Genomic DNA, 22,085 nt, shown 5'->3' with positions numbered 1-22,085 from the left:
GCCAGAGCCTTCCTTTGCAGGAAAGCCCTCCAGGCAATCTCCCTCAACAGCTTCCATATCCAAGAGATACCACTGGTATTGCCTCTCTGATCTACATCTACAATATTGATTCCTTCAGAGCTTTTGCCTTGTATAAATGGAATGTGGTCTCCAACAGAAACTGACAAAAAAGATACATAGATTTTGTGTTGGTGTGTGTACCGTATTTTTCGCCCCATAAGACGCACTTTTTCCCCTCCAAAAATGAAGGGGAAATCGGGGTGCGTCTTATGGGGCGAATGCCTGCAAGCCTCGCGCGCCCGGCAGGAGGTCCCACCGGGTGCGCGAGGCTTGGGGCGGCAGCCTGTCGCCCGAAGTACGGGGAGCCCTCTGGAGGGCTCCCCCTGCTTCGGGCGAGTGTCTGCAAGCGGACTGCTTGCGCGCACCTAGAAGCTTGGGGCGTGCTGAGCTCAGCACGCCCCAAGCTTCTGCATGCCGGCAAGCAGTCCGCTGCCGCCCCAAGCCTCCCGCACCCGGCAGGAGGTCCCACCGGGTGCGCGAGGCTTGGGGCGGCAGCGGACTGCTTGCGCGCACCTAGAAGCTTGGGGCCAGCTGAGCTCAGCCCACCCCAAGCTTCTAGGTGCGCGCAAGCAGTCCGCTGCCGCCCCAAGCCTCGCGCACCCAGCGGGACCATACTATGGTATACTGTTCGTGCTGTAGAGTGGTCTAAAAAGCATTAGGGATACAGCTATCAGATTTGAATGCAAATACAAATGGTCTGTATGGCCTTCAGAGGCCTATATATTTCAATAATGCAGAAGGTACATTTTGTTTTTATACCCTACATTTCTTTATAAACTGCTTGCCTTACCTTTGTCTCCACATGCGAGTCTTGCTTATTGTGCTCCTCAATCTGCTTGTTCTTTGTATTGGTAATCATTTCTACACTTTCTTTTCCCGATGGAAACAACGTGTTCACACTTGGAGTCTGGCAACAGCTATTGATTGTTTGCCCTTTGCAGGCTGCTGTAGTTTGCAATGCGTCTGTACTAATGTTCTCTCGTTCTCCATTTACCAAGCTGCTGTCAAATGATGCATTTTGAATGGCCCTACTCGCATTATGAACCGGCAATGTGCTGTCCCTGCAGTCCAACTGGTTCTGTGCTACTTCTCCATTGGCTGTGCGATTCTGTACATCCTGAGAGTGATCTGTACTATATCCCTGCTTCTGTAGTGGGTGTTGGGTGAGGAATTTTGGCTGAGGTGCTGGTGCTGGCCCATGCTTTCCTTGAGATTTAGCAACATTTAGAACAGAGGATTCTTTCTTCAGCTCACTAGGAATGGATGGGCTAAAGGGAATAAAAGACAGCGAAAACTAATTCATATTACATGAACCATTTATGTGAATAGAACACCCTTCCTATCCTCTTTGCAAAAAACAAAAAAGCAGTATCAGTAGAGCAGTGTTAAACAAAGGTGAGTCAAAAATTTGCACAGAGAATGGTGAGCATCGTTTCAGAGGCCAAGAGTGGCTACAATCCTATTCACACTTACTTAGGACTTGCTTGGTAAAACTTGTGGCTAAACCCCACTGAAGTCAACATACTACAGTCAGTGCTGTTTGCTGCTTACTAAGGCTTACATCACATGCGTTTTTTAAGACTGGGTGCAGCCAAAGCAAACACAAAGTGGCAGGGATTTCTACAACTAATAAAGGTAAAGGTGAGAGAATCTGAACTTTTCCTGCGTCCACTGCTCTTCTCCCAGCTAACTGATTCCCCATATCAGAGCTCAGGTTGGAGAAAATGATATTGGGAATGAAGACAAGCACCATCCCACCCTCTACTTTGCTACATCACACAAAGATATGACTATTAAAAACACAACATTCTTCGACATGAAATGAAGCCTTACTGCACTTCTTCCCACCGTATACTTCAATGTTCCCTTGCTACCTACATTAAACATACATCAATAGATCTTGCTGAAGCACTGAATTATTTTTCTTGGATTTTTCTCTATGGATTATTATGAACACATTGAAAAAGAACACAAAGCCTTGCATTGTTTACTCTGTCAGGCAGTGACTCTCCAAAGTCTCAAGCCGATGTCTTTCCCAGCACCTGTTACCTAACCCTTTTAATGGGAGAGGACGAGGATTGAACCTTGAACCTTCTGCATACAAAGTGTGTGCTCTTCCACTGTGCACTGGCCTCTCCCCATATAAGTGTTTGTTTACCTTACATTGTTATTCTGTATTTTTTCATCAGGGTCAGAAATTGGAGCAGTGGGGTGAAGGGAGACGATAGTTACAGAACAAACATCATAAAGTCTACTTTTTCAAATTCAGGGTTAGAGAAGTAGATGTTGCTCAACTACAACTCACATCAACCCTGATCACTGGCCGTGATAGCTGGGACTGATGGGAGTTGGAGTTCAACAGCACCTGGAGCACTGAAGTTTCCTAGCCCTACATTACACAAACTGCCAATGTAGCAATGCCCCAACCTTTGCCCTAATGTTTGCCCAAGTTTTGTTATTTTCTTTTGGCATGTGCCTTCACCATTCCTCCAAACTCCGCTTTATTTATTCCACTATGATTGTTCAGAGTGAGAGTGTATGCACTACTGATGTTCTATTCCCCACTTTTTTGAACATGTAAACCATTTTGAGGTGATCTTTGTGAAAGGATCACCTTTCCACCAAAGTATTTTGAGTGTTATCTCTTCCCACACCAGCCATGTTCCCTCTCCTTGCACCTGGGCTCACTCCCTCACTGCATCTCTCTTTCTTGAAATCCTACCACCTAGCATAAAAGCCCACGCTTACCTCTCATTTTTCCTCCTTCAACATACCACTTTAGCTGGACTTTTTTAAAAAGTGAAATGATTTTGCTGTGTACTTTGGCAGCTCCCTGAACACTTCTATGCTTTGCTTTCTTCCTTGGTTCATTTTTAGCACCTGGTGCATCCACTCAAAGATTATCCACCAAGGTGCATAATCTACCTCTCTTCTTTTTTTAGCATAACCTAGCAACACTCCATACTTCAGAACAGAGCCCACTTCCACAAGTACACCATCTTCTTCTCACAGCCAGCTTTTTTGTGTGTGGCATGCATAAGGCACAGTCGCTGGTACCTGCAGCCATTCTGCTCCAAGCAAGCCAGTACCTGGATGGGAGACCACCTGGGAAGCTTGGATGCTGCAGGCAAGGCATGTCACCTTTTTATCCCCAGCTAACTGCCTAAGCAAGCTGGTTGGGGATAAAATGGCTTAGAAGCTAAGGGTCCAAAGGGCTACTGGTCCTGTTGGGAGGATACTGGTCCGAATGACTCATATTCACACTAGTTTTAAGGACTGTAACTTTAAGAACTGGTGCCTGGGTGTGGATTCCCAGTAAAATTTAAAAGTCTATTCTGGGTTATTGGAGTAGTATATTATAAAGCAATTCTGTTATAGTTACTTTTTGAGGACTTTTTTTTACACTAGATTACAAACTAAGATTTACAATCTGATACAAATCGTACTACATCCTGTTTCTGAATCTTTCTATAATAATATACAGTGGTACCTCGGTTTACGAACTTAATCCATTCTGGAAGTCCGTTCTTAAACCAAAACTGTTCTTAAGCCAAGGCGCACTTGCCCTAATGAGGCCTCCTGCTGCCGGTGCCCTTCCACCGTTCGGCTTACATTCTTAGACCGAGGTAAAGTTCACAAACTGGGACACTACTTCTGGTTTTGCGGAGTTCGTAAACCGAATCGTTCGTAAACAGGGCTGTTCTTAAACCGAGGTACCACTGTACAGTAAACACACAACTGATGCACATTTAACTTGTGCGCATTCAGCTTTACGAGCTTGACAAAAAATTATATATAAAGGGGGCGGGCATCCAGGGGGAAAGACTTTGGCAATTGCACCTTCCACTGTACCCAATGTGTTTTGACTATACACAATTTTGGCTTTAGGCACAATCCTCAGAACATAACCCAATCTAAGTTGTGAAATCCCTCTTCACAAATATTGGTAACTGTTCTGGTATTTTAAATATGGTTATGGGTGCCATAACTGAAACCGTGTTGTTTATATAATAATCAATCCTCATTGTCATGGGAAATCAAATCTGGATAACTGTTTGAGTGTGAGTGTTTAATGGAGCAGAAGCATGAGTGATAGCAGCCAAGTGTGGTGGCATGGTGGACGGAATCAGAGTGAGTGACAGATGGATAGCGTGGAGAAAGACTGTAAGAGAGTTAGACTGCCCTATCTAAAGGAACGGAATGCAAGCCTTTGACATCCATAACCAATATATAGACCCATTTATTTGACTAGCAAGAAGATACCTGGTGTGCAGAATGAACAAGTTGGCCCACTATAAAGGAGAGACAAAGGAATAATATATAGCCTTAAGAAACGTATCAGCTTCCCAATTTTGCATTTCACTAGAACACAACCATCCATCTATGCTATAAAAGTGGAGCACACACCAGTTCCTCATTCACTGTCACTTATGCTTCTTTTAATCTGTACCCTTTTGAATAAAAATGAAACAAACTTGTTTACCTGCCTCCTTCAAAATGACTGATGAGATCAGACACTTTACTAGTTTTTTCTTTAGATACGCAAGAAGAGGTAGGTGTAACTTCCTCCATTCTTGGCTTCGTAGAATGTAAAGCTTTATGCCTGGGGGTTTGGTGGGCAATGGATGACTGTGAATTCTGCAGATGTAATGGCTTTGGAGGCACTGTGAAGAAAAAGGAACATACTATACTGTATTTTGCATTTGGAGGCATTTCATATATCAAAGCTGTTCAACACTGTGACTCCCGGAAAGGCCTATGGGATTCTTAAAACCCTTTCCAAAACCACCAGATTTCCCGGTTTTTTTTATTTTCAGGAAAGCTCTGCTATTATAATAAACACTGCTATTATTATAAACACAAAAACTGTACTCTGTACACCCTGCCTTAACTCTACTCTTTTCAGTGCCTGCCCAGATATGTAGAAGGTTTACATGTGTTTTAATACATTTTTAGCTGATCACTGATTTTAATTATTATTTAAATGTTTTTAATAGCTCTTTTTACTGGTAATTTTATTGTTTCGTTCTTTCTGTAAACCGGTTTGTGGGTGTTTTTGTTGTTTTATATAATCAAGTGATATATAAATTATATGAAAATAAATAAATACAGGCAACTCCCCACTTGTGCGTGATCAGCACGTGCGCTCCCATTGACACACATGCTGTTTTCAGCACCGAAAGGGGACAGGGTGGAACGGGGGATCCCAGTGATGCATGGGGTGGCCAGGAACAGAACCCCCGTACAATTGGGGTAAATGTAAATAAATGTCTCTCTCTCTCTCTCTCTCTCTCTCTCTCTCACACACACACACACACACACACAACATCTTCTTAGGTACTTAAGCAAGATCTGCCTCGTGTCCAGCCTCCACAACTCCATCAAGAGATGTATAACTAATGAGCACAGCAGCAAGGCTAACCCACAAAGCCCACAGATGATTTGATACTGTAAAATAATGTTCTGGAACTTCCTACAGCTGAAGCAACTCCAGGTTTTTGCGAGCCACAACTCTTTCCTCTTTGGCTTCTCTGCCTTTCTACTAAGATGTGCCTTGTCCAACAATTTCTTTCAAAATTATCTCAATGCCATGTACAAAACTCTCCCTGGCCTGCAATCCAAAATTCGCCAGAGAGCAACTTCTTCTGTACATAGTACACAGGCTTGCATAAGACGATGTGAATGAAAAAGACCCCACCTCAGAGCCCATCTCTGCTATGAAATGGGAACATAGGAAGCTGTCATACATAAAACCAGGCCATTGGTCTATCTAGCTCACTGACTGGCAGTGGCACTCCAGAATTTTGGGCAAAGGACATATCCAGCCCTAGCTGCAGGTGCCAGTCCACTGAACCTGGGAATTTCTGAATACAAGGCAGATGCTCTACAGCCTTTTCCAATTTACTAGGTGACCTTAGGAAAGCCATCCTCTCAGCCTCTGCATTCTCTCAAACATTTGCAATACGAGAATTATAATAATGGCCTTACAGGACTGTTGCAAGGATAACTGAGATAATATATGCAAAACACTCTAAACATTCAATAATGGCTTTATGAATACAGTACCAAGTATTTATTCAACAGCAAGGAAGAGCACTCTGCATATGCTCAGAGGTAATTTCTAGCCTAATAAGCTCTTTCCAGGGCTGAGCAATAACTCAAAACAGACCACTCCCTTTATTTTAAACCACTTTGAGGTTTTATTACAATCAAATGGTATATAAATGTAAACCTATAGTCACTACAGAAGAAAATACCACCAATGGACACATTGATGGGGCATGGATTTGAAGTTAAACACACACACCCAAACACCAAGGGTCAAACCTGAATCAGGGAGAGGAACAAGCAAAGCATATTCCACAATCCAAGTAAGTCATGGACAAGTCTCTGTTTGTCTGTCTCTCAGTGTTAGAAACTGAGATATAAAATCTAGGAGCCAAATAGCACCTGAAATCTAGGCTATAGTCACCACAATGATATGCCTAGGTGCATTTTGTGTGTGTGCAAGATTACGAAGCAAATGGTCTGTGGGGAAGTGCGGCACCAAAAGACACACGTCTCTTGGTGCCGCGCTGCCACATGAATTAGCTGATTTGTGGGGCAGTGCAACACCAAAAGAGGCATATCTTATGGTGCTGTGCTGCCCAACAGACCAGCTGAGTGGTGTGGCATCGCAGCCACACAAGCTAGCTAGATGGAGAAGTTAAGGGCCAAACCTGGCAACCAGGTATCTCTACTTCATCACAAAAGGCCAGCTGCCTGTCGCAAAACACAACTGGCGCCCAGCTAATTTTGAATGCTGCTGCTATCCCTCTCTCTCTTTCACACACACAGGGGGAGATAGTGTAGCACCCTGCTTGTGGTTAACGCTTAGCTGGAATGAAATATTCAAGGCAGCAATAGAGAAATTAAAATAATAATTTATTTGTCAGACAAATAAATGATAGGCACAGTGGTATATGGTTACCAAAAGCTCTGCTCCCTCCAGCCCTGATGGCCAGCACTTATATTTCCTCAGCCCAGCCCCCTTGCTCCTCCTTTGGCTGCCTCTGTCCAATCAGCCTGGTTGAAATTCCTATTGGCTGTTTGCTAGAACTAATCATAAAAGATACACCCACTTCCTATTACCTTTTATGGGAGACAAAGAGCTATATTTCCTTCTATCCATAAATGGCAGACAAGTAGCCAGCTGCTTTTCCCATTAGCTCTTGCCCTTTAACCTTAGGAAAATATGGCTAGAGTCTGATGGGAGGCACATGGTATTATTTTCTGTTAAACAATAAATCTTACTATTTACCAACTCTTAATTATTGTTTTTGCAGCTTGATTGTATTCTGTAATCTGTATGGTCAGTGTAACCTTTGCTCCCAGCCTGTATTTCCCTTTTACAACTTTGAGAAACTTGTCTCCTGGTACTGCTATAAATCGGGGGGGCTCTTTTCAGGAGAGCAGGAAGATAAACAACTGCCAAAGTACTTAGCCAGCTGCTTTATGCCTGGCATGAAACATACAAACATTTGCAAATATATCTTTAAGCTCGTTTTAAAATACAGGCCTTGATGAGATGCCTCAATAGTGCTTCTCAACACATCAGGGGTTATGGAATACAGCTTGTAGGCTACATACGCAGCTGCCAGAAGAAGAAGAAAGGAATTTCCCAGCTGAAGCCGCTGTCTCTCTCCAGTTTATTTATTGCACTTACTGCACCACACCTTTTCTTCAAGGAGTGCAAGGTGGCATACATGGTTTTCTTCCTCCTCATTTAATCCCAACAGCAAACCTGTGAGGTGGTTAGGCTAAGAGGCAGCAATTGGCCCAAGGTTACTCAGTAAGCTTCATGGCTCAGTGGGGTTTTGAACCGTGGTCTACCAGGTCCCTGAATTCTAAACCCAATCAAAGAGTCAAAATGTTAAAATAAAAAAACAAAACCTCAAAACTTTGGCAAGCCAAAGGTGGTCGGTCACATGCCTTGTGTGGCAACCTTTGCGAAGTACAACTATAACCTGTGGCAAATGGGTATTTTCTGAGGACCAAGTCACCTGTAAGCTTATGAAAAAGTTTATGTATGCACACACAAACACATGCTCAGGACTCACAATAGCTTAAGAAAATCAGTCCAGCATGGAGAGCAAATGAACAGGATTCTAAAAAATAATTGTAACAAAAATCACAATCCCTACAAGCGTCCCAGCAGGATCAAAACCAAGTGTTTCTTTCTGTAATGAAGCATCTGTAACTGACCCACCAACTCCTCCTACTCCCCATGTTAATGGAAGTCTTCTGAAAACTTAAGAAAATATTATGGAGGGACAGCCATCACCACCCTGTTTTTCTTTGAACTGTTGTAATTGCTCATTATAGCTGTTTTATCTGTCAGTGTTCTTCGAATCTGCTTTGACATCCACCTGCATGCTGTTAGAGACTGAGCTACTCTGTGTTTTCTCTAGAAATGACAGGCAGATCTAGGCCAGTGAACATCAGCTAATTGCCATGAAATCGAACAGCTAGCTAACAGAGAGAGAGACGATAAAATGTAAGGGGGTTGGAGGAGAACTCAAAACCACCAACATGGCTGAGAAACAAGGAGGCCACAGAACAATCCTAGGAAATAAGTCTGAATGGAAGTAGCAGAAGCTTAGATGGTGTTAGTGATAACAAAGCTGTATCATACAGAAAGCATCTTGAGCAGGGTGGAGAATGTTAAAAGCAACCTTCCATTAAGCACCTACGAGCAGCCCTGTTGAATTATACCAAGGACCCATCTAGTCTAGCATCCGGTTCTCATGGTGGCCAACAACTTACTTTATTTAATAAACTGTTTCACAGCCTGAAACCATTGATAAGTTCAAGATAAGATAAGATAATTTATTACGGTCAAAGACCAGCTCGTATTAACACAATAATGACAGCGTTCATAAAGACAAAATATACAATTGGAGCAGATTGCAGCAGTAGCTCATGAATTAAAATTGAGATATATACAACTGAGATTTGGGCTACCATAAAAATTGAACCTGAGGCACCCCAAGGGTGACTTCAGCTTTTCCCTAGTAAGCTATTTTATTCTAGAGGATGACTTGTGCCTATAAATTTGGGCGCAGAATCTGGCTAATAGCTGAGTCGTCTTGTGATCCTAAGAGGAGAGAATTAAGTTTAGACTTGTCTGGGAAGGTCAACAAGCCTCTTCAGCAAAGGGTCAATGGTGTCTCTACGAATCTCAACATAAAAAGGACATCTACAAAAATATGTGTTTCCTGGCTTCCTGTTTCCCCTAATGAGCAGGTGCAAAGTCTCTGTGCGTATGGGACTCTTCCGTAGGAGCCTTCCAGAACCGGTGAGGGCTTCTAGCAAGAGTGAAAGCCCTTCTTGCATTTCTGGATGTGAGGAAGTAGAGATATGCTGCTGGAGCAGCTATGTATCTCCTGTTTTCTATGATTTTATGATCAAGGACCCTTGTACAGTCCTGTTGTCTCTCTATGTCCATGATTCTTTGCCTAACCATGGATCTAGCTTGGCCCAGGCCCATACTTATGAGGGTTTGGGGAGCAAGGCCCAGTTTCTGTAGAGTGTTTAAGACTGCTGTCTGCCAGCCAGACTGAAACTGGTCGCTCAAAATCAATGGAGCTATTCCTCGGGGGGGAGCAGTTTCAGAGTTAGCCACTTATATATTGATGTTAAACTAATATGAGCTTTTCATCATCCCTGTTTCTAGTCTGACCCATGCATTTGAAACGCATCTGGGAACTTGTAGCAGGGCTCTGAGGAGTTTGGATTGCACTCTTTCAAGGGGAATGAAAGAGGAGGGATGTGGGCCCAGAAAGGATCCGTAAAGGAGCTGTGCCAACGTTTTGGCTTTATATAATTTTAGTGTCGCGGGACATAAAACACCCCTTGAGTTCTAAAAAATTTAAGGATAACATTTGCAGATCTTTCTCCAGCACACCCATTTGAGTTAATATGAATTTTGTTGGATCCTGATGCCTGGAACGCCATTCCTAAATATTTATAGTTTGAGACTTATTCTAAATTTTGGCCTTGAAGTTTCTAGTTTCTGAGCTTTGGTTTTTTCCCAAAAGCAAGAATTTTGGATAAGTTCAAGATAAAATGAAAGGAAACAAAAACTAACTTATTCCATTCCTACAAGGACTAAAAACAATGAAACCATTTCTACAGATGCACAATTAGTATTTCATGAGTCACATCTCATGGGGAAACCTCCTCAAGAAGGAAATGCCCACAGACAGAGTTCCCAGCAACTCGTATTCTGAGGAATATCATCTGAGATACTGAAGTATCTGAAGACAGTCATCCTTGACTAATAGCTACAGAAAGCTTTATACTCCAGTAAACTGTCTGATCTTTTAAAAGCAGTCCACACTAGTGATCATCACTATATAAAGGTAAAGGTAAAGGTACCCCTGACCATCTGGTCCAGTCGTGGATGACTCTGGGGTTGCGCGCTCATCTCGCTCTATAGGCCGAGGGAGCCAGCGTTTGTCCACACACAATTTTTCCAGGTCATGTGGCCAGCATGACTAAGTCGCTTCTGACGAACCAGAGCAGTGCACGGAAATGCCGTTTACCTTCCTGCCGGAGTGGTACCTATTTATCTACTTGCACTTTGACGTGCTTTCAAACTGCTAGGTGGGCAGGAGCTGGGACCAAACAATGGGAGCTTACCCCATCACAGAGATTCGAACTGCTGACCTTCTGATCGGCAAGCCCTAGGCCCTATGGTTTAGACCACAGCGCCACCCGCGTCCCTCAATCATTACTATATATTTGGTAGCAAATTCCATAGTTTAATGATGATGATGATATATATATATATATATATATATATATATTTTGCATTGTTAAACTATGGAATTTGCTACCAAATACTGCTTTTGTCTGTCCTGAACATTGTACCATTCAGCTTCATTAGATGACTTCAGGTTCTAGTATTTTACTAGAAAACTTCTATCTTTTTCATCATATACACCTCTGTCATGTCCCTCCTAACTCACTGTTTGTCTAAACAAAATCTATGACTAAACACTTAAACATATCCCATCCCATTGTTACAAGAATTGTTAGAACAGATAGTACAGGACTGGGACGACCATTGCTTTGGCATCTACACAAGTCCATTATTTTGAGCCATTGTATTCCAAAACACCAAAGTAATAGAAATACAGCAGACTGCCTATCCTCATGTTTCTCTGTTTACATTATTATGAAAGTGCAAGCTGTTCCAGGAATTTGGTTAGACTAACCATTTAGTTTAGGACCAAAAACCCTTAAAGACTACTCTGTGTCACTTACTTTGAGGTCATGCTAAGCTGTATGCACATGTTGTTTCACCTTAGCAAACACTGTAATCACACACACTGTGCCTTGTTTTAAAGGCTAAACAAATGCTGAAATAAGTTGGCCATAGCCACCTACGCCACCCTTAAAAACCTCTCTGGAGATAAGATAACATGTGATATAGGATGATTAGGCCTACACAGCTGTGGACAGCTTCCCATCCATACCATCCCACATGGTTCAGAAGGGAACCATGGTGAGGCATTATCAAGGGGCACAATTGGCTACAGAGTGAAGAGAAAAGAAGCTTTCATTCTGTGAACTTCATTCATGGATCCATGGATCCAAGCCTTAACTCTGGTAAAGAACTAGGAAACTTGCTCCAAAAACTCTTGCTCTTTTCTAATGCCCTATTTGCACCCCTGGATCGTAATAACTAACATTTTCCAGGCTAAATTTATGTAGTTGTTTGCTTCAGATAGCAGCAATATAATGTTAAAAAAAAAGTTAAAGCAAGTTTAAACATCGCACACGTTTTTTCCCCTGGATTTGTTTTTCCATGCTGGGTGGGGACTCAATAGTTATATAAAATGATACAATTGGTTTCCAGAGATTTAAAGCTGCTTTTCAGAAAGAAACCAAGTATCAACTAACACTCTGCAAAACCAGGTCAGGGCCTGTTGTTTGTTGGCAGAACAGATCTGGAATAGCAAAGACACCCTTTGAATATTTCCCACTCCATTCAGGGCAGACCTTTGATTGAACAAACATATGGAATAAAGAAAATGCCCTAAGTTTTCCTCAATTAGCAAGTTGGAGGAATTGTCTTTCTGGCAAATAGGCCTGCAGTGCCATCTGAAGATGGTTCAGAAACTTCAGCTGGTGCGGAATTCAGAGGCCAGGTTGCTCACCAGAGCAAGACGGTGTGAACATATTACACCGATCCTGGTCTGACTGCACTGGCTATCAATTAGTTTCTGGGCCCAATTTAAAGTGCTGGTTTTGACCATCTCTTTGCATATGAACCTACCCGGACCCCGAGATCATCTTCTGAGGCCCTTCTTCATGTGCCTCCTCCTCAAGAGGTCCAGAGTGTGGCAACCCGAGAACAGGCCTTCTCTGCAGTGGCTCCCTGTCTGTGGAATGCTCTCCCCAGGGAAGTTCGCCTGGCGCCTTCATTATACACCTTTAGGCGCCAGACAAAAAAGTTCCTTTTTAAGCAGGCTTTTGGTTGATTTGATTGACATCCTATGCCCTTTCAAAATGTGGTGGGGGCTTGAGGGGGCGTTATTGGGTTGTTTTTATTTTTATATTGTGGTTTTATATTTTGATTTTATTCTGTGAACTGCCCTGAGACTTCCGGGTATAGGGCAGTATTTATAGGGCATAGGGCAGTATAAATAAACAAATAAACAAATAAGACAAGAATTGTATCCATCCCTTGCTATTTTCACCACAATGCGTCCACAATCTCACAAAACCTGATCAGTTAGTGTGTGTGAGTGAGCCATTTTATTTGTGTCACAAAATACTGCATATTTGGTAAAGGTACTTGACTTGGTGGCCTCCGAGAGTCAACAGCTGGTCACAGATATGAGCTGCTACTGACCTTGTGGTTTTGGAATTGAAACTGGCTGTGGAGATGGCTTCTCTGGTACGATTCCATTTATTTTCTGAGCCACCTCATTGCCAATGTTTGGCTCATACAGTCTAGTTGTGCTGCTTGTCGTGCACAGTGGAGTTATGAAGATCTTTGGACATGTGCTGCCACCTGGAAGGAGAAAAGGCAACTGTGAACATGACTGAACATATGGACTTCCTTGCTAGCTCATATAAGGAAGATGGGAAGAAATTCTGTTCCGTGTTAATAGCAGAGTTCAGAGTGGTTTATCTCCTCTTACAATATGGAGCAATAACTTGGAAAACCTGGATAAGCCTAACTTCTGCATGCACTTTTAGGAGAGTGCACTTCAGTGGAATTTGAAACTATGCATGGTATTGGAGAGCCCAATGCTCAAAGAGGCTGGTGATTTCTCATTTTTACAGCAAGCTGCGAAAACGTTCAAAATTTCCAGTTGTGGCTGTAATGTGTTTGTTATAATTATGCAAGAGCAAATTAATCTCAGCTTCTACTACATCAAAAAAGTGTGTTAAAAGACAGCCTTGGGAATTGGGCTGATAGTTTATCCTTCTGTCCACTACCTAATAGTCACATTGCCCAGTGGTTTTACAGGCCATAAGTATGATTGCCAGACAAGTCTCAATTTCCACTGACTCTGGAGACCTTTTCTTGAAGGCAACTTTCATAGTAAAAGCTCTGCATTAAGTGGCTCGGGAATGATACTCCACAGCCATGAAAATAATTAATCAGAATTGGCCATCCATAGAGGAATCATGGGAATCATTCACAGTAAACAAGTTAAATATAAAACCCTGTTTTATATTAATTTCTCTTAACTGGTCCTTCAACATCTTACCATTGGTCATTTGGGCAAATTTTGTATCTGCTACCCTTTACTCACAAATTGTATTTTTTTCTTTCTTCACAAAGTACTAACCACCGTATCAGTAATGAGAGACATTTTTCAGCATTATCTTTTTCAGCAGTAGTTTTTGAAAAGATTAGGCTGTTTGCTTTGATTTAGACTTTTTACTCTTGAATAAGGGGGCGGGTCGCGCTGTGGTCTAAATCAGTGAACCTCTTGGGCTTGCCAATTGGAAGGTTGGCAGTTCGAGTCCGCATGATGGGATGAGCTCCCATCACTCCCTCCCACCTTCTGCCAACCTAGCAGTTTGAAAGCATACCAGCGTGAATAGATAAATAGGTACCGCTGTGGCGGGAAGGTAAATGGCATTTCTGTGCACTCTGCTACTCGTCATGGTGTCCCGTTGCACCAGAAGCTGTTTAGTCATGCTGGCCACATGACCCAGAAAGTTGTCTGCGGACAAATGCCGGCTCCCTTGGCCTGAAAGCAAGATGAGCGCCGCACCCCATAGCTAAGTTTGACTGGACTTACCGTATTTTTCGCTCTATAACACGCACCCGACCATAACACGCACGTAGTTTTTAGAGGAGGAAAATCCACAGGCATGCCACCCGTAGGCATGCCCTCCATAACACGCACAGACATTTCCCCTTACTTTTTAGGAGGAAAAAAGTGAGTGTTATGGTGCAAAAAATACGGTAACCATCCAGGGGTCCTTTCCTTTACTTTTACCCTTGAATACTTATTTCTTGATGCCCACTGCTAAAAGAATAGAATATCTTTTACAGAGTCGCTCCAGATTTTTGAATAGTTTATTGTTCTTTCCATTTGACTGGGACATTTGACTTCAGATGGAGTTAGCATTTTAGGTCAAACTTTTCCTGCTCCATCTATGGATTTGTCATCTCAACAGTATACTTTAACTACATTTAGGCATTATACAAATTTGATTTTGGTCCTGCTATTCTTGAATACTGTGTAAATATTTAATCATCTTTTATAAAACAAACAAACAAACAAACAAATATGCTAGGAGGACAGGCTAGAATTTTGTGTTATTTTGTTCTACTGTCGAGGAAGACCATTTGGACAGAACCATTTCCAGTTTTATATGCATTTTCATTAATTTCTTATTTTAATATTTCAGTATTTGATTCATAACTAATATTTTATATATGCCAGTGCTGGGCATATTCTGTTATGCTTAGTTGATTCACATTACATATTTTAATTTTTGTTTTAAAACTGTTTTTGTCTGTGTTTGCAGTATTAGACTTCAACAGGGATTTTTCCTACGGGGAATAATAATAATTATTATTATTATACACACACACACACCAGCCACTCTGGGCAGCTTCCAACCAAATACAGTATTAAAATACAATAATGCCTCAAACGTTAAAAGCTTCCCTAAACAGGAAGGAAAAATACTGCATTTATTCCAAACATTAACATTTATTTTCAGAACTGAAAAATGATAATTGCTTCTTTATATATTTTAAATGTATAAGAAAATGAAGCTTGTGTTGTATAAACTGGGGGAAAATATTTTGGCAAAATGCAGAAAATTCATTTGAGATTTCACCTTGTGACTTTACATAACCACAAAGTCATCAGGTCTAAGTTCGCACAATTTCAAGTATCTCAGCATTTTCTATCTCTTTAAATCTGTGCTGCCTTAAAATGCTAAAATGAGCAGAAATGTTCAAGGTTAGTACATAGAAGGCTGCATTTGTTTGCTGAGATTTAACAGACAAGGCAGAATTTATGGCACTACAGCTACCAAATAATTTAGAAGTCACCAATAAGAATTACACTTCTTATTACACTATCAATAGTCACTGTCAATTCACGAGGACAATTTACAGATTTAAATACCCCCTTTGTAAACCCTTTGCACATCCTTAGCTTTGTGTATTTTCCAAGACACACCATTTTGACTACTTTAGCCAAAAACTTTCTACTGTCTCTGTTCCACCCCAGAGCTGCACATGACAATTTTGCTTAGGCTTTACACTGCAAGACAGAAAACAATTACATCAGTTCAGCTAAGGGAATGTCTTTGGCTAGATGGACAATATTAAGGAGAACTTCATTTAAAAGAAAAGTGTTCCAAAATTCTCTGTCAGATATTAGGAAAAATATGACACAAATGCAGCTGTAAAAACAATAGATGGGCACTGTCGTGTGATGCTCTGAGAGAACAGCTGCAGAATTTGGCTACCTGTACTCAACAAGAGGCCAGCACAATATGTAGAATGAATTTCCTAATAGTGACATCAGCAAATGTGACATATAGAGGACGATATGGGTTGGAACCTTAAGCTATGTTAGGCAGCAGTAGCTACTAAAAGTTAATGGACTGGATTGTGTCATTTATAACTTAAGACACAATTTAAAAAAGAAAGCCCTTATACCAACATTAGAAAGACATGTGCAAGGAAAACGAAATGTTGAATAAACCATTGTGAGAATGGAAATCCTGCACTGACGTAGTCACAAGTAAGACACCATTGTTAATAGCTCCTTTTTGGAATGGAAGAGTGGGAAGGATCAATTTCAGTGACAAAACTGTGGTGTACATCCTCTGTATGAATGCACTCTCTTATTTAGGGTTTGTATTTACAATGCCAATTTTGCAGTATAAGGATTTATACTGCAAAGTGCCACTTCCCAAACTAAAACAGTAAACAATAAACCCTTCCCTTCAGTGCTTCAAACACATTTTGCAATTTAACAGGTTTCTGCTGAAGCAACCAACACAAAAACGCTTAATTGCACTTATGGATCTTCCTGTACTGTATAGGCTTGTAAATCACTCTATCTGCAGAGGACCACTTCAAACTTCAAAGTGCTCTTGTTAGAAAGTACAATTTTACAGAAAGAGATTTCTTTTGGGCATTTAGCTTTACTGAGGCCACCTCAACTAAAGTTTGTGAAGTTGCTCAGGAGAGAATGTGGGGCAGGTCAAGGGAGTGCAAAGAAAGTTGAAGGATTTCCAGTGGGAAGTTAAAGTTTAATACTGAGGAACTGTGAATGCAAATCAGCAGGAACTAGTTTCCTAATGTATCATTTTTATCCCAAACACTAAGTAATAACAACAACAAAAAATTCCTTCCAGTAGCATCTTAGAGAAAAACTAAGTTTGTTATTGGTATGAGCTTTCGTGCACACTAGAAGGAATTTGTGTTTGTTTGTTTGTTTGTTTGAACTATGGCAGACCAACACGGCTGCCTACCTGTAACTAGAACTGAGTAATAAGAACAAGTTTTCCCAGAATATTCTAAATGGTGGGAAGGGAGAGAATTGTTACAAAACGTGAAACAAACTGCACTTACTTTAGAAAGTGTTGTTTCCTTCCAAATTTGCATATCAATCTTGCCACAGAAATTACCTGGGCCTCCAGTGCCAAAGATGGCTCTAGAAGTGCCCCTGAACTACCATGTACTTGTTAATTCAGAGGGAGTGCAATCTTATCCAAAATCTGCAAACTTCCCAACCCCCTGATCTAGGAACTGCTCACCTACAGAGTTTCCATCTCATCTTTGAATGGATAGCAAAGACACACAGAAGTCAACTGTTATTAAAATGCTATTTAAATAAATAAATAAATAAATAAATGGTTTTGTTATAAAGTATGACACCTATCTGCAGAAAAATTATAATTAACCTTTAACTGATTCGGAAAAGTGAGATGGTTTGAGATGATAAAAAAGGTTACTATTAAAAGGGTCAGTCTTTAAACCTCTAGTATGTGTGTGAGCTTTCTGTGGCATCCTGTTTCTAAAAATACTGACCTAGTGGCTTTACTCGATTTCCTCACAATAACGAGCATTTGCTTTCTTCATTCTTGAAATGCTTTTTTTAAAAAATATACTTGTTAAATATATAAATTAGTTGACTATGTGCACAATCTTTTAGTATGTAGTACTGGAAATTTATGTAATAATTCAATGGAATTTAACAACCCTGAACTATGATCCCCATTCGTATGGCTCCTATTTCTTCTGAAGGAGGAGTGCCTGGAATTCAATCTCAGTCACATAACTATTTTTGGCTGGTGTTTTTCTACAGAAGAATCATGGTAGTTAATTTTAAATATGAATGTTAGCCCTAAAGCTGAATAGCGAATTCATTTTCTGGTTTGGTTAAAGAGCAAGGTCCAGGAATGCTTTAACAACAGAGCAGCAATTTCACTCTACTTATGTGACAATCTCTTTATGCAGTATTGCTTATTTCACAGCACACTTGCCAAGCTTAACAGCCACTAGCTTATAGAATACAGAAGGAAAATGAACAGCCAGTCCTTCTTGCGTGTTCACATGAAGAATCTACCTGGATGTCTCATCAACACTCCTGCACTTCCTGTTTCTGCCTTGAAAATAATAATATTTTTTATTATTTATACCCTGTCCATCTGGCTGGGTTTCCCAGTTCCCTTGATTGAGATGGATGGATGGATGGATGGATGGATTTCTATACTTCTTAATATATTAAAAATATCTTTAAGCAGTGTGCAGAAAACTGAAGCAACAACAAACAACCTAAACAGAATATTACAAAAATGCACAGTTACACCTTCCCTATCCCCCACAAAAGTATTACTCTAGACTTGGCTTTTATGGGCAGGCCCAAAGTAGACAGTACTTCCTCAGGCTGTCTACTGTTCCAGGTACAGCAGGTTTGTTGAGTTTCCCAGGGGGTCCAAAGAATGGGAAGATGGGGGCCCTCCATCTCTCAGCTCTTTCTTCACCCTCTGCCCTCTCCTCCTCCAGCTGCTCTTCATGGGCAAAGTTCAAGCCAAGAAAGTCCTGCTCTATGAAGTTGGTCACCTGCAACATTTCTTTATATCTACTAAACCCACCAGTACAGGCCTCAGTATTATAGTAACTCAGAAAGCTCTCCAATATAAATTTGATGTTAAAAGCATTCATTTATATTCATTAACTGAATTAAAAGCTTGAGCTAATCTTACAGGTCAGTGCTCTGCGCAGTTGAACTTCGCTATGTATTAGTTGCATCAAAATAATTGGATTATTTTTGTCTGCAACTGAGATAAATAAAACACAACATGGCTGAAGAAGTTAGGAAACAACGGTGACCACAAAGACTCCCAAATGTAACCATTAGTTTTAGGACAGTTGGGCAAGTACAATGCACACCAGAGACATCTCTTTCTGTAATCTATACATGATCAGGTATCCCCAAGTTATTTAGAAAGTGTGTGTTCTTTTAACAGGAGTTGGAAGGGACTCAACTCCTTGCTCTGACTAAAGTTATCCCAGCAGAGAATTATGTAAAAGAAAACACAACAACAAAAAATTACTTTTGGCCTTCGAAAATAGATTGTACATTGCCTTTAGATATGAAGTTCCTCCAAATTTTAGGCTTAAAAAAACCAAGTCTCCGCCTATCTAATTGCTATCTGGAGGCCCTTGTGCTGGTTCTGAAGATACTTTGTTTTTATTCTTTCAGCACTTTCTCTCTTTTAAAAATTCTTTGCACATGTGTGATTCCTTTCCAGGATGCATTACAAACCTGTGAGAAGCTCCTCCCCCCCCCTTCCATTCACATTTTGGAAACCAGAGCAGACCAGCAAGGAATCACCAAATGGGGTGGGAGTCTACTGAACTGGTTCTGAATATTGATCCCCCAGTAGGGATTTCACAGATCCCCCAGAGCAGGTGAGCTAGAATTGAACAAGTCACAAGTGCAGGGATTTCACAGATTGTGAGGGCAGAAAGACAACCCTATCTTCTGATATTTCTGCAAGAAGATTGGAAATGCTAGGTGCATCTACAAGTCTTGGCTGGCATGTCAATGATGTTCCTGAGACATTTTTTCAATGACCATTCAATTCATGACTCAGAAGTCAAATTTATGTTCTGCAAATTGCCTCCCCACTTTAAAGGTTTTAGTAAATTTCAGCCATGACAATTTCGTCAAGAATAAGGAAGTAGTAGAAAAGCAAAAGGAACCAAAAGCAAAAGTGTGGAAGGAAAGTCATATGGTATATGTATACATGTTGTATTGGCAAGAAAGTTGTAAGTGGGATGAGGGAGACACGGGGGGGGGGGTTTAAATATGCATTCTGTTCCTGTTTTTGAAAATGCAAATAATTTAATAAATAAATAAGGGATTAAAGTAACTTCAGGAAATGGCCAACAATGCAGTTGGTTTTCAGTGTCAAATTTGATGAATCTGCATGAATAATAATGTGATATAACGTTTTCTTTAAAAAGTTTCATGTTTAATTGTAAGCACCAGAAAAATTTTAGGGCAAGGAAGATCTTCTCCAAATATATCCGGGCAACCAATCTATTATTTCCAGACCTTGATGACATCATTACTTTTAACAACATTATATTTAAGTGTCTTCTTGCACTGATTTCTCCAGACCCTTCCTTTCCACAAAGCCAAAATAATTTCGATGCAACTATTTATACACTGAGTAAAAAAGGTAAACAGTGAACCAAGAGCCCCTAAAATTGTCCAGACTTTTAATCCCTTCAACACCCATCTGCCCCTAAAAAGCGTAAATGTACACAAGTGAAGATATAATATGAAGTGCTCAAAGGAAATGAGCGTTTCTGGGGGAGTTGTAACAAACCAGACATGCATTTTAATTCACACTAGCACCACAAAACTCATAGATAACTGTTGCTGTGTCAAACTATACATATTAAAGGAAAAGCTGTTTCTTAATATTCCAGGAAGGACAGCTATTTTACAGATGAGAGAGGTAATGGATCTCTCAGTACTATCACTAATGATTTATAAGAACAGGAACTAGGAATGATTTGACTGTAAACAGAGAATTCCCAACTGGAAATAGAAATCACTTAACAATCCATTTAGTTGCTCAAGAAAACTTCCGAGCACGCTAAAACAACAGAAGAGAGCCAAAACACAGTTTTTATGCATGCTATACTAACTGGCCATTATGTTTTCCTAACTAATAATACCAACTGAAACTAAGAAAGGGCGGGGGCGAGAGAGAGAGAAAAGGCATTCCACAAGTATTACACACAAGCAACATTTGTGAAAGTTTAGATTTTCAAACATACAGCCACGTTTTTCCTGAATCTGGGTATGCTTAAAACTATCAGAAGTGCATGCACACAGGAAGGAAGAATGTGGATTAGGGCAACTTTGGTAAACACACAAAAATAACAGCAGCAGCAACAAAACCAGAATGAAACCCTTTACCTGGATCAGATGACATGGCAGTCATGTATGCAGATACACACACGTCAATCTAGTGCCGTTAAGCGTGCAGAGACTCAGTTTCGCAATGAGCAAAGATCATATGATAGGTTCACATACTCCTTAGCTGCGAGCTTTGCTGACCACATCTAGGAGGAGTTCTAAAATCATTACACACTGGAAGTTTACACTTCAGCGGGCGAGAGTCATGACCAGACCCACTGTCCCTTGAGGCACAGCTGTGGAGTGTGTATCGGCAAACATGCAAACGAGCAAGAAGGGGGGGGGGAGCACAAGGTTTCATTCCAGCTAAAAGAGTTAACAGGGAAGTTCAACTTATGTAACTTTCAAACTGCTGGAGAAAAGCATTCTGTTAAACTACAAAGGCTGTTTTCATCTAGTGCCTCAGCTGCTTAAAAACTCTGAACTCTGTCACAGTTTAAATGCAATAACAGCTCTTTCCTCAAGCTGGCCAGCAGTATCTTTTTTGCCTCCTAAACTTGTGGTTATTTTGCCTTCAGCAACTTCCCTGAATGAGTAAACATTTCAGCTGCTTATTGGAGGTGAACTGGGGGGAACTTTTTTTTTTAACCAAATCAAAAGGAAACTAAGAGTTGTGGTTATATACTAATTATTAAGAAATCCACTGATGTATAAATTGTGGTGAACAGAAAGGAACACCCTCTTGCATACTACATTTAGATTAAAACAGAGTAGCATTTAGACACACATTAGCAAAGATAAAACTACTCACAAAACGGCCAAACCACTGGCCCACAAATAATTTTGGTCTTGGAACATCTCTAGGCTCAGCAAGTTTCATTTTTAAAAAAATGAAAATGAAAATTTTCTAGTCGTAGTTTTGCCAAAACAACACCTAGCAAATGTGATATTGCAAAGCCCAAATTATTGCCCTGTGCTGTTTGATTTAACATGGATATTCATAGCTGTCTACTTCTTGCTAGAAATAATAGAAACTGAGTTGGAAGAAATCTCATGGAATCATAGAATTGTAGAGTCGGAAGAGGCCACAGGGGT

General features: G+C 40.8%; 1 protein-coding gene across 12 annotated transcripts in view; it reads right to left on the bottom strand.

The window, feature by feature from the left end:
- FGD4 (FYVE, RhoGEF and PH domain containing 4) overlaps positions 1–22,085 on the bottom strand; it is a 104,025-nt gene that overhangs the window by 29,774 nt on the left and 52,166 nt on the right. For 5 of the 12 annotated variants that reach the window (XM_083461954.1, XM_083461958.1, XM_083461963.1 and 2 more), the window contains exons 2-4: positions 12,965–13,126; positions 4,544–4,724; positions 851–1,328 (exon numbers count right to left, since the gene is read on the bottom strand). In XM_083461954.1, the coding sequence (XP_083318080.1) occupies positions 851–1,328; positions 4,544–4,724; positions 12,965–13,126 (821 nt within the window). Of the gene's footprint in view, positions 1–850; positions 1,329–4,543; positions 4,725–12,964; positions 13,127–21,050; positions 21,255–22,085 lie in introns of those variants that run through there. The other 7 variants (XM_083461965.1, XM_083461955.1, XM_083461964.1 and 4 more) reach the window with 5 other exon arrangements.

Source organism: Podarcis liolepis (assembly GCF_965112155.1).
Source record: "Podarcis liolepis genome assembly, chromosome: 10".
In the NCBI taxonomy this organism is placed as follows: Eukaryota; Metazoa; Chordata; class Lepidosauria; order Squamata; family Lacertidae; genus Podarcis; species Podarcis liolepis.
Note: the sequence above shows the minus strand (reverse complement) of the source record. Positions and strands in the feature narration are given on the sequence as shown.